The sequence below is a fragment of the Alosa sapidissima genome, chromosome 19 (genome assembly GCF_018492685.1).
Source record: "Alosa sapidissima isolate fAloSap1 chromosome 19, fAloSap1.pri, whole genome shotgun sequence".
Lineage (NCBI taxonomy): Eukaryota > Metazoa > Chordata > Actinopteri > Clupeiformes > Clupeidae > Alosa > Alosa sapidissima.
The window spans coordinates 27,757,878-27,770,377 of NC_055975.1; the positions used below are offsets into that span (position 1 = coordinate 27,757,878).

Sequence of the window (12,500 nt, forward strand, 5' to 3'; positions counted from 1 at the left end):
AGACCCTAATCACAAACATCAGCTCAGTGCTCTCACACCACATGGTAGCTTTATGCATGAGACACTTTACTCATTACCTTACTTTACCTGTCATTTAAAAGAGGGCCCTTGATATGTAAAACACTGTGGTTACGTTGGTGTTAAAATCTATGTTACTGTAACCTTAAAGTTATGTGTGTGAAGAGTATCATGTTATTGTACTAACTGTATATGTGCTGAAGTGTTGGGGATTGAATGACATTGTGACATAATGACGTAACAGAAAGGGTGTGTGTGTGTGTGTGTGTGTGTGCGTGTGTGTGTGTGTGTGTGTGTGTGTGTGTGTGTGTGTGTGTGTGTGTGTGTGTGTGTGTGTGATGGTGGGGAGAGAGGGGTCGGTGGTATTGTTGAGCAGTCCCTGAGGACAGCCATTTCATGCCACTAACTTGCTATTGTTTGCTGACATATGCCAATGCCAACGTGGAGAATGGCAATCTGACTGATACGATCACCCTCAAATGTGCACTGAAGAGCAAGCTCTCAGAAAATGTGTTCTTCAAGGGCAAATCCAAAGCTAACCCGTAAGGTTTTACAACAGCTGCTCTCCCTGCACAGTTACTGTAGCTTTCCCATGCACTCTGACTGTATCTCCACTGTTATTCCCTGCAGAGGTATGGTAAACCCACACACACACACACACATGCACACACACAAACACGCGCGCGCACACGCACACACACACACATACACACATACACACACACACACACACACACACACACACACACACACACACACACACACACACCCGCACGCACACACACACACACACACACACACACACACACACACACACACACACACACACACATACACACACACACACACACACACATCACTCTTATACTCATAAAACTCAGCTGACATAATGAATGCTTAAAGGTTATGTTGGCCGAGAAGATTAGTTTTGAGAATTGGTGTCGGAAAATTGGAATTTGAAAGAGATTAAATGACGATTAGTGGATTTTGCATGGCTTTGGTCTCCTGTATCTGTTTGTAAGTCCCTATTGTAATCCTGTGCACACAAGACCACAAAGTGAAAAACACACAGCAGTGTCTGCCCCACGAACCTGACTGAATGTGATAAAAATAGCGACCAGTATGACAAACCACTGATTTGACCTAAAAATCTGACATCTTACAGTTTATGAAGCAATGACATTCATATTCTCAATAGTGTCAATATCCAATTCCATATAAACATCAATATAGATATTCAATATTTGATTACCCGCAATCTCCTTGTTTAATTAATTAACAGTTTTGCATCGTCTACAGTGAGATACATATCCATTACTCATATTTTATGGACCAGTTGACCATGTACCTTATCCAGAGTAAAGGTAACGAAAACCGTATGTATGAGTAAAGGTAAAATATACTTTATCCATGTTTAAAGGTAACATCTACTAGTACGTAGTAGTAACATATGCAGGTATAGTAAGGTAGTAATGTACGTAATGTATGTGTTCTTTGTTGGAGTTGAACCCTTGACTGTGGTGTTACCTTGTTCTATAGGCAGCACTTAGAAACACCACCACTGTTATTGTGTTGAAGGTACTCATGTACTGTAGCTCAGAATTAAAACACTTCAGGGAAAGAGAAGAGAAAGAGAGAATGAGGGGAGAGAGAAAGAGAGAGGATGATAGAGTGCATTTTTTCCCTACGGAGCATGCATACCTCTTGTCAGGGTGAAAGAACGGTTGCAGAGACAAAAGAGAGAAAGGGGGAAAAAACGAAAGGACTAGGAGGAGATAAATAAACCTTTTTTTCAGCATCACTCAGTGCTGTTGGGATGCAAATGGAGAAGGAGTGAGCGCGTATAGTGGCCCTAACTCAAGCAGACAGGCCAGCATGAGCACATGTGCAGTAACGTCGTACAGAGGGATTTAACACAAGCAGCGCCAGAGACAGGGAGAGAGAGAGGAGGAGGAGACAGACAGAGAGAAAAGATGAAAAACAGAGAGAAGAGAGAGAGAGAGAAGAGAGAGAGAGAAAGAGAAGACAAACTGAGATAGAGATAGAGGGAGAGTCAGGGGGAAGTGAGGATGAAAAAGAGAGGGAAGAAGGGATGAAGAGAGAGGGAGAGAGTGAGTTGGAAAAACCCAGTGAGAGCCTGGGATGGGTCTTCGGTATGACAGCAGTGTGACGCAGTGCTGAGAACGCTACATCAGACGGAATTTACACCGGTGTCTGACTGTCAAAGGGCCGCTGACTACGCTCTGACGAAGCACTTCTGCTGCTCTGGGAAATCAGACACGTCTGTCTATTCTTTTCTCCCTCCTTCCCTCTTTCTCACTCTCTCTCTCACTCTCTCTCTCACTCTCTCTCTTTCTCACTCTCTCTCTCTCTCTCTCTCACTCTCTCTCACATTCTCTCTTTAAAATATCCAGATTTCATCTCTTTAAGTATACAGACCGTGGAAAGCCACGGCCATGGATCCATCTCTCTTACTTTCTTCTCACACGTAAGCTGAACTTACACCGAAAGGATTTATTAATGAGAACCGGCTCTCAAACGTCATGGTCTCCAGAAGAATAGCTGTCTGTTAGGCTGAACACAAACTGAGGTATTGTTTTTGCCATTGGAGCATACAGTATGAGAGTCATGGTAAGGTTATTCACCCCTTGCAGACACGTGACTTAAGTCACGTGACGGCTCCATGCTGGACGGCAAATTACATTATGTCATAAAGATTATGATGAACCGAACACCATTACTATAACATCTTTGTAGTTCAATGTATTGCTGTTTGGGGTCTGATAGTCAAAGAAGATGCCAGTGGTGTTGTTAGATGAAATGGGTCATGATCGCAAATGTAAAGTTATTAAAACTGGTGGTAACAGCAAGGGGAGATAACGTTACGTTAGGCTACTGTAATTAACATTATGGTAAATGAACACCCATAAGTATTTCTGGACTAAAATATTGCAAAGCGATTTGGTTACTTTATTTGTCTTGCTTTTATCAGTTGTAACATAGTCAAAACGTTAAGAATGTCATATCAGAACATGAAATAATAACTAGCTGCCACACTTAGAAGCTAGCTATTCTAGCTCAAAGTGCTAGGGCTAATGTAACTCGTCAGTTTGTACATTGCCCAAACCAACCACGGCAGATCCCTTGCAACAACACAAGAGGCGAATTTCACTCTCATTACAAATAGGCTAGGTAATTTATCACTAAACTAACACTACAGATAGAAACACTCACCCCGAGATATTTTCCGCTTGCTAAACCATAAGCCGTTTTAATAACTTATTTAACTAACTGATGCGACTTATAGTCCGGAAAATATGGTAGTACTACTACTACTACTGCAGCAGCTGCTTCTTCGCGTGCACAGGCTAAGTGTGTGTGGATGAAAGTGATGTGTGGTGGCTCTGCCCTCCCAGGACGGGACAGCTGAGGAGCCCATGGTGGAGCAGAGGAAGGGTGAGCCTCCCCTGGTGAGCCTCCCCTGGTGAGCCTCCACCTGCGGCAGCCTGCTACTACGTACATCTTCCTCATCTGAGACACTCTCAGTCTCTGAGGAGATGAGGTTTGCCATGACTGACAGCGCAGTCCACAAATCAGGTACTAAAAATACTCTCTCTCTCTTTTCTCTGTGTGTGTGTGTGTGTGTGTGTGTGTGTGTGTGTGTGTGTGTAGTATTGTGTCCTCATATTTATTTTCCTTTGTTCTCTCTCTCTGTGTCATTGGTGAGGACTATGATTGTTCAATATGTCCATCATCTCATCATCTCTCAGTTTTTTCTTCCCACTGTCTTTTTCTCATTTGCTTTTGTCATTCTTTCATATTTCCCTTGACATGTTCTTCACTAGTTTCTTCACTTCACAACCTGCCCACACCTGTAAAATTCTAAAACAGTGAAAGAATTTCTACAGCATTTGTACATCGCTCTCTCTCTCGTTTTCTCTCTCTCTCTCTCTCTCTGTTTATCTTTCTCTATCTTAAATTTGACAACAGCACTAACATCAATTACAGCATTACAACAACAAACCATACACTGGTATCCTAGCTATTTGTTATTGTTTGTTAGTGTGTTAGTTAGTGTTTTTTTTTGTTTGGCAGTGGAACACACCACACACCTGAGATTTGGAGCCAATTTGTGCTTTTGCAGCTCTACTCACTTAATGCTCAGACTTTTCTCCTTCAATTAAAGCTCATTTAATTAGCCTCTTAATCCAAAGCCCCACTGCGCACGCACAGCCATTAGCATAGAGTGCTAAACTATAACACGTCAAAAACCCCGCGTTGAAAACTGACACACATTTTGCATAAATAAAAAAAAAAAAAATACATATACCATAAAGTCGTAACACAGTCCGCACAAGGAAGAGAGGAATAAAAGGGGGCCATACCTTTGCTTTTGGCTATGGAGGAGAAGAGAAGGCATAGTGTGCGATGTAAAGAAGGAGATGAGAGGAAGTATAGTATCCAGACAGTGTCCAGTCGGAAGAACAGAAGTGGGAGGAAGAGAGGAAGTAAGAGAGGGAAAGAAAACATTGTTGAGAACAAGATTCACTTCCGTGGGAGTCCTTGATGAGAATTCAACAAAGCACGTCATGGAAAGCCTCTTTTGCATCCCCATCAAATACACTTAACACACGGCACTGCACAGCAAATCAAACCAGACACTCTGCGCATGCAAAAACACCAAAGCCTCATTATATACCAAAGAATAGAAGAAAGAGTGGGAAGTATATACCTTGTTCTGCCATCATCATGTGGGCCAAACCTTTGGAGGGGGGCATAGAGAATGAAAGGAAGAGAGAGAGAGAAAGACACAGAGAGTGAGTGAAAAAAGAAAGCATGCATTCATCAGAACACATGATTCAGTATGTTCTGTGTTGTGATATCACATATTTCCCCCGTAAAGAGAAGCATGGCACCAAACACACAAGACAACAAAGCTTTCCCGTTTGTTCGGTCGGAATAAAAAGCTTTCGGGAGGCATTAAGATTCAGGGGAAATCCCATTTCCTCTCCTTCTGACAGAAGAGGCTGGGGAAACGGCAGGGAATGCCTTAGTACAGCTACATCCAGGGGACTTCATGAAAATCAATTATGTAAATACATTTACAAGCCAGAATCACTATTCACTGTCAGAGGCAATGTACTGTTAGATTCGAGTTTCAAAGCTGCTACAGTAACCTTAATAGCTAATCAATAGAATACAGTTACATTTATGCTTTCTCTCATTGTGACATATCATTATGACATCACAGTAAGTCGCCACAAAAGGAAAGGGGAAAGAAAAACAGAGTCATGTCCGCAGCCGCGGTAACGTCCACGCTGATGATCATATGTTCTTTCAACTCACCTGGGATGGCGTTGACCTCTGTTGTTCCAGTTTCAGGAAAAGACACGATGGGGGATAAAAGAAAGACGGAGAGGGAGAGAGAGAGAAGGGAAGAGTTTGAACGTTAGAGGTCACTCAAGGTCATTTTTGCATGAGGGTCTATCATGCAAACACACAGACACTCAACAGCATACACAGGGCCCCCTATGTGAGAGGCCTGTGCATGTTCAACATGGAGGTTCAGCCTCCCCACACCTCATCTGTCCCATCCCGAAAAAAGGCAGGAAGCAGATCAACTCATGTGGTCCCATTATTACACTCCAAGGTCACAGATCACAACATCAACAGCTTAGACACTCCCAGGTCAGCAGTGGACACTGGGTACAGAGTTGGTCCAGATCTGGCGCTGACCGGGACTGGGGGCAGCAAGGAGCTTTTTTGGATCAGGACCCGTTCAGGACCAGACCTGGTCCAGACGGAGTTGCTATCTGGACCACCCAACCGTGGTAGAACGTTCTAGAAGAACTACACTGCCCTCCCAACCCTCAGCAACCACCCGCATATCCCAACACATGCTCAAACGCCACTCTAGTGCTTTGATGGCCAATCCCTCCCCAAACACTCTCTCCCCAGCACCCATAAATCCTTGCAGGCAGCTTGGCCTGCTCCCACAGAGAAGGGCCACTGATTTATGATGCTGGCATGGATTTACCTTTTCTTTCTTTCCATCTTTCTTTCTTTCTTTCTTTCTTTCCTTCTTTCTTTTATTTCTTTGTTTCTTTCTTTCCTTCTTTCTTCTCTTTCTTTCTTTCTTTTTCCCTTTCTTTGCTTTTGAGTGTAATTTGTTTTGGGTAACTCTGTGAGATCCTCTGAGTCAGTTCACCCCCACACTGCAGACACACAGGCTGGCCTCTCCCACCGCTGGCACCCTGGCACTCTATTCTGGCAGGCACCACTCTCCACCTCACACACACACACACACACACACACACACACACACACACGCTCGCACACGCACGCACCACTCTCCACCTCACACACACACACACACACACACACACACACACACCACTCTCCACCTCTCACACACACAGACACACACACACACCACTCACCACCTCTCCACCACTTTATTAACACTCATGGACAATAACGCTCCCAGAACAGCGGCATATCCCTAAATGAGGGCTGAAGCGGACCAATCGCCCACCGCTAAATAATGACTGAGTGTTAAAACTGGCCAATCCCAAACTATTAATTGGTTGGTCAGGTTTGAAGCAGGCCAATCCGATGTTGCTTAATAAGAACTGAAGACTGAGGCAGACCAATCCCATACTTCTACATGAGGATTGACGATCCAATCTAGCTCCACAAAGCAAAGGCTTGGCCAATCCCGCGCTGCTAAACGAGGGCTGAAGGTTGATGCTAGCCAATCCTGTGCTACTATAAACAAGGACTGAATGTTGTGGCTGGCCAATCCTGCACCGCTAAACGAGGACTCAAGGTTGAAGCTGGCCAATCCCACGCTGCTAAACGAGGACTGAAGATTAAAGCTGGCCAATCCTGTGCAACTTAACATGGATTGAAGGTTGAGGCTGGCCAATCCTATGCTGCTAAATGTGGGCTGAAGGTTGAAGCTGGCCAATCCCGCGCTGCTAAACAAGGACTTAAGGTTGAAGCTGGCCAATCATGTGCTGCTAAACGTGGTTTGAAGGTTGAGGCTGGCGAATCCTGCGCTGCTAAAGGTAGACTGAAGGTTGAGGCTGGCCAATTCCGCGCTGTTAAATGTGGGCTGAAGGTTGAAGCTGGTCAATCCTGCATTACTATACATGAGGGCCTAAGTTAATGGCTGACCAATTCTGCGCTGCTAAACGTGGGCTGAAGGTTAAGGCTGACCAATCCTGTACTGCAATAAGAGAGCTGTGAGCTGAGGCTCACCAACCCCCGGGCACTGAGTGGGAGCTGTGAGCTGAGGCTGGCATAAGGGAACCCGCCACAGATGGGCCAATCTGAGGACACCACTTCTGACTCCACTGCAACCTGCCCTCCAGCAGGGCATCAAAATGGGCATCACTTTAGCCTGGGCAGAGGGCACTGAGGTGATGTAACAAGTACTTCTATCTTTTAAGTACAGGGATCAGATGTCCCAGTTTGTCCAGGATTGTCCAGTTGTTTCAAGCTGGGTGTTTAAACACATATCTGTGAAATACTAAAATGTCTAAAATGTTTTTTCAACATTCACTATCAAATTGTCCCAGTTTTTTATGACAAAACAAATATATATTATATTATATTATATTATATTATATTATATTATATTATATTATATTATTATAATTATTACTTATCTAAAGTGCTTATATATCTATATTATCTAAAGTGCTTATATATCTATCATGTTGTCATATTCTGTTCCTAGCCCAATAAAAAAAACATAAACAATGCACCACACACCTGAACTCCAAACTGATTTGTCTGTATGTGTGTCGATCAATCAATGCCATGACGCTTGGCCCTCTCTGACAGAATCTGTGAGTTTGCTGTCATGTCAAAGAGACAGTAGGCCTTTCCTGAAGTGGCATGTTTAAAACATGTGCATGTGATCCACTTCAGGGTTTCAGTTTGGGGGCCTGAAAAAGGGGTCAGCTTGGACTACTGGTACTGTGAGTCCTCTTATTGGAAATACATGAAATGACTGTTGAACAATTGAAGAAGAAATGCAGCTGCCATGGACTACCATGGGAACCACATACCCCAGCCTGATGCTCAGTGTTTAGTCTGAAGTACAAATAGCAATTACAAGTAGGAAATTACTGGCCTCCTAATTGAGCCGGACTCCATTAGATGGACTCAGCGCTTCTTAATCAGAAATGTATTGGATATTAATTTGGTTTGAAATTCTGTCTGCGCTGAGAGAGGTCTGGACATGCTGTTCGTCCTCTGGTCATCCATTTCCATAACATTAAACAGCATGTGAAATGGCCGACAGTGTTGTAAACAAACACTGAACCTGTTCCTTGGTCATTTAACAGTTTATTCTAAAGCATCATTTTCTAGTATAAGGGTCAGCAGTTTGGAGCAATATCACCATCCTTTTTGAAAATGCAATATTATTTTAGGTCTATAATTAAACTCTACTGTTAGCAAATTAATCAAGAAATTATATTTTTTTAATGAATAATAATGACAATAATGTATATTGTCTGCTACTGTATACTGATGTTGGGTACATGGTCCAAAAGGGAGATGCTTTAGTGTCAGGCATGCAAGACAAAGTAACACGATACACCATGTATAATTCAGCATATATCACATTCCAGTCTAGTCTTGGACGAATAAGCCACTGCCACAAGCAGTGGCGACATTTGAATAAGGTGTCCGTTTTAGCATAGTGGTTTTTAATAAGATTCATTTAGCGCTGACGAGGAAACAGCCTACGAGCAGAGCAGAGGCCCGAGTAAAGAGCAGAGGAGGAGGGATGAGCCGTGCACGGCACACGGTCATAGGGGATGACAGATTGGGCATTTGTTTGTGTGTGTGTGTGTGTGTGTGTGTGCCTGCCAACTGTTTATTATTCTAATCCTTCCTAAGATTACGCGCTTTCGCAAATTATGTTGCCGTGTGGCTATCGCAATTGCCACAGAGCAAAGACCATACGCTGGAGCTTGGGAGAGCACAACTGAGGGCTTTTTAAGCCATCTGCCTGCAGAGAGGATGCGTCCAATACCCTCTGCTGCTTCCCCCAGTTGAAGCAGACTGTGCTTTCTGCAAACACATTAAAAACGTGCCTGATCTTTTTTTTTCCCCTCTCTTCTCCGGCCTGACTCAGCTAAATTATAATGAACGGTGCCAAATAGAGCCGCTCATTTTTGAGGACGGTCTAATAACTACCTGAACTATAAAGGGACCTGACAGAAATCAAAACAGCTCTACTAACTGAATCCAGACCATTTAGTGTTTAGAAGACAAACTGGGTCTGCTTTTCCTGTTTGAGGCCCTTAATATCTCTCTCAGTTCAGTTCAGCTCAGCTCTCTTGGTTTATCCAAATACATACAGCACCTTGCCAAGTTTTAAAATATTTTCTTTTTTTCTTTTTTTTCTTTTTCTGGTTGATTTTATAGCAGTCTGTGTGTGTGACTGCATCCACCTCTGCTTTTTCCTCTCGGTCTCCCTGCTATCAGGTCACTGCAGGAGTCCGAGTCAGCCTCCGCAAACGAGACCAAAACAAACAGCGGCCATAAATCACGCCAAGAGGCCAGGCCAGCTTACACAGTCGTAAATCCACAGCGAGAGCCAGCGCCTTAAACCAGCCGACCGGCCAGCCAGCTCTACGCTGACGACTAGCCACACACACACACACACATACACACACACACACACACACACAAATACACACCATAAACTCAGACACACTCTCTCACACACAAACACACACACACACACAAACACACACACATACACACCATAAACAGACACACACACACACACACACACACACACACACACACACACGCACACGCACACGCACACACACACACACACACACACACACGCACACACACAGGGTAGTCAGTGTTTCTTAAGCAGTCACCTCTCATCCAAGATACAAGCACAATGTACTAGTAATGTACCAACTCTCTCTTTGTCTCTCTCTGTCTCTCTCTGTCTCTCTCTCTCTCTCTGTCTCTCACACACACACACACATACACACACGCACACACACGCACACACACACACACACATCAATTCTCAGAAAGCAACAAAAGCCTGTTGCCAGCAACAGAGCACCCATAATAACTAGCTGCCTTTGGCCACGCTCAGCCGTTGTATGTGTTGCCAGCACGTGTGTCTGCAGAGAGCCAAACCAACTAACTCAAAGGGTCCCCCCTACACACATCATGCCACCCGACAGACTCAGAAAACGTCAGGATAACACAAACACACAGCTCACCTATGCCGCAAATTAAGACAGATAGCTAGTCCTCTCTAATCGTTAGCATGTAAACATCTACAGGATTATTTGTTCTCTTCATGTGAGGCTTAAAGGTTTGCACACAACTGAATCACAACTGTGTTTCACTCAGTAAATGCAGTACATCTGAAACAGCAGAGCAGACCCAGCAGAGGGATAATAGAAGAATGGAATTGAGTGTGTACCTTTAATGCCCTCCAGGCTATAATTGCTTTTTGGAGGAGAAATAGTAGCCATTTGTTTTTTATGTTCACAGAATATACACATTATTGTTAAGCAATTTAACATGGTAATAACAACTGCACAACACGGAATGGACACACAAAATAACGGTCAGTTTCCTGTCTTTTAGAAATTCTCTTAGAAAAGGCAAAAAAGATTTCTCTCTTAAAATAGAAAAGGCAAAAACTGTTGACAGTTGATACAATGCAGGTAGAGAGTGAGAAAGCAGGCACATAGCTCCTACATTTACAGAAGGTGCTTTTTGAGATAAACTATTTCATTCCTACATTTCTTATTAGGAATAAAATAGAAATAGAATAGAAGCCTTTCCCTGAAGAAATTGTTAGGGAAAAATGAAGCATTCCATCCAAATCAATTTCCAGGCTGTGTGGAGAGAGACAAGCGATGGAGTTATGATTGAATTCACGCCGCAGTGGAATTCTCGGGACAAAAGGATTGTAAGGCTCGTAACACCTGCGATCTTTTGATTGTGTGAGAGAGAAGGTTCTAGAAAAGCCAGTCTAGAGAGCAACCAACCAGGGAAAAACCATTAATATAAAATCATGAATCCTAAAACCTTAAATTAGCCACACGCTCCTGAAGGTCACAATGAAACTGGTCTCGTTTTTGGCAAACAATAGAGAGAATTCAAATGAGAAATATCAGGAAAACACTGAATATAGGAAGATACTTAGTTCCAGACCTACAAATCAGGCAGAGCCAATTATGTCAAGGTGTCTTGGGTCTGACCATTTCTCTGACCATCAACAGAAGAAAACCATGAGTACGACTAGCTCTTTTTATGACCCGCGAGTAAGAATAAAAAGCCTTTTTAAAGCGTTCAAAGCCTTCTCTTTACCTTCATTGCAGAACCGGCCAATGTACTCCGTCTTGGAACAGTCGCAGAGCGGTTCCCCGTCCACGACGGAGCAACTGCCTCCGTTCTCACAGGGGTTGATGGCGCAAATGCCCTCCATGTCCAGACGCACCTTCTGACTGCCCAGCAGTGTGGGCACCTTGCTGCCGTACTTGAGGTCGGTGAGCAGGCCGCGGAACGGCGGCAGCTCTTTGACGGTGGGCAGTGTGAGCGCGGCCGGCCGTATGTCCTGCGGCACGCCGCCCAGGAAGAGGTCGCTGACCACCTTCATGTACTGGCGCAGCGGGCGCAGAGGGCGCACTTCGTCCGCCTTGACCATGCCGTCCAAGCCCAGCGCCGTGCGCAGGTGGAAGCGGCCGAGCGTGGCCAGGTGCCAGGCGCCGTCGCTGACCCGGCGATCCGACACCACGGTCGTCTCGGCGCAGTCGATGCTGAACTGCAGCTGCAGCCGCCCCTCCACCACCATCAGCTGCAGGAAGTCGCAGTAGCCGCCGTCGTCGAAGTAGAGCAGCAGCGCCGTGGACGCGTTGGTCTGGAAGCGGAAGCTGAGCTCGCCGCGGGTGCTGGCGTCCCAGCGCAGGAAGCGCGCCCACTGGCCGGTTTGGCCCGCAAACTCCAGGCCCAGGCAGGGACCCGGGCCCAGGCAGGCGCCTAGCAGAGCGCCCAGCAGGAGCTGCCGCTTCAGGGGGGCAAAGAGGGGACCCATGGTGAGGGAGCTGGGCACGCAGGGCAGAGTTATAATCCGCAACGGCAGCGAGCAACCATTGACTTCACCCGTAGGCTCATGGGATTGAGTATATTCCACAGTATATCCAACAGTGTATATAGCTGCGCCCCAAAGGTTTGCAAGTGTGTGGGTGTGTATGTGTGTGTGTCTCTGTGTGTGTGTGTGTGAATGTGTATGTATGGGTGTATGTGTGTGTGTGTGTTAGTGTAAGTAGAGGTCTTCCAAAAGGGTGACAAAATCTGTGCGAAAGAGAGACCAAAGAGATGTGAATTCAGAACCTAAATAGACAAAATGGCAGAGTCATGTGGCAGTTTACATCGCACGACTCTCCAGCTGCCCTCTTAGGCCAAGGGGGGAT

The 12,500-nt window shown here is 45.0% G+C and overlaps 1 protein-coding gene across 1 annotated transcript in view; it reads right to left on the reverse strand.

Annotated features, from left to right (window-relative positions):
* The window catches only part of LOC121693649 (neurexin-3a-like), a 242,182-nt gene that overhangs the window by 223,329 nt on the left and 6,353 nt on the right, over positions 1-12,500 (reverse strand). Inside the window, 4 exon segments of the mRNA XM_042073216.1 lie at positions 4,404-4,415; positions 4,751-4,780; positions 5,365-5,382; positions 11,398-12,500. The exon segment at positions 11,398-12,500 is cut by the window's right edge and continues 337 nt beyond it. Of these exon segments, the coding sequence (XP_041929150.1) occupies positions 4,404-4,415; positions 4,751-4,780; positions 5,365-5,382; positions 11,398-12,121 (784 nt within the window). The 5' untranslated portion in view covers positions 12,122-12,500.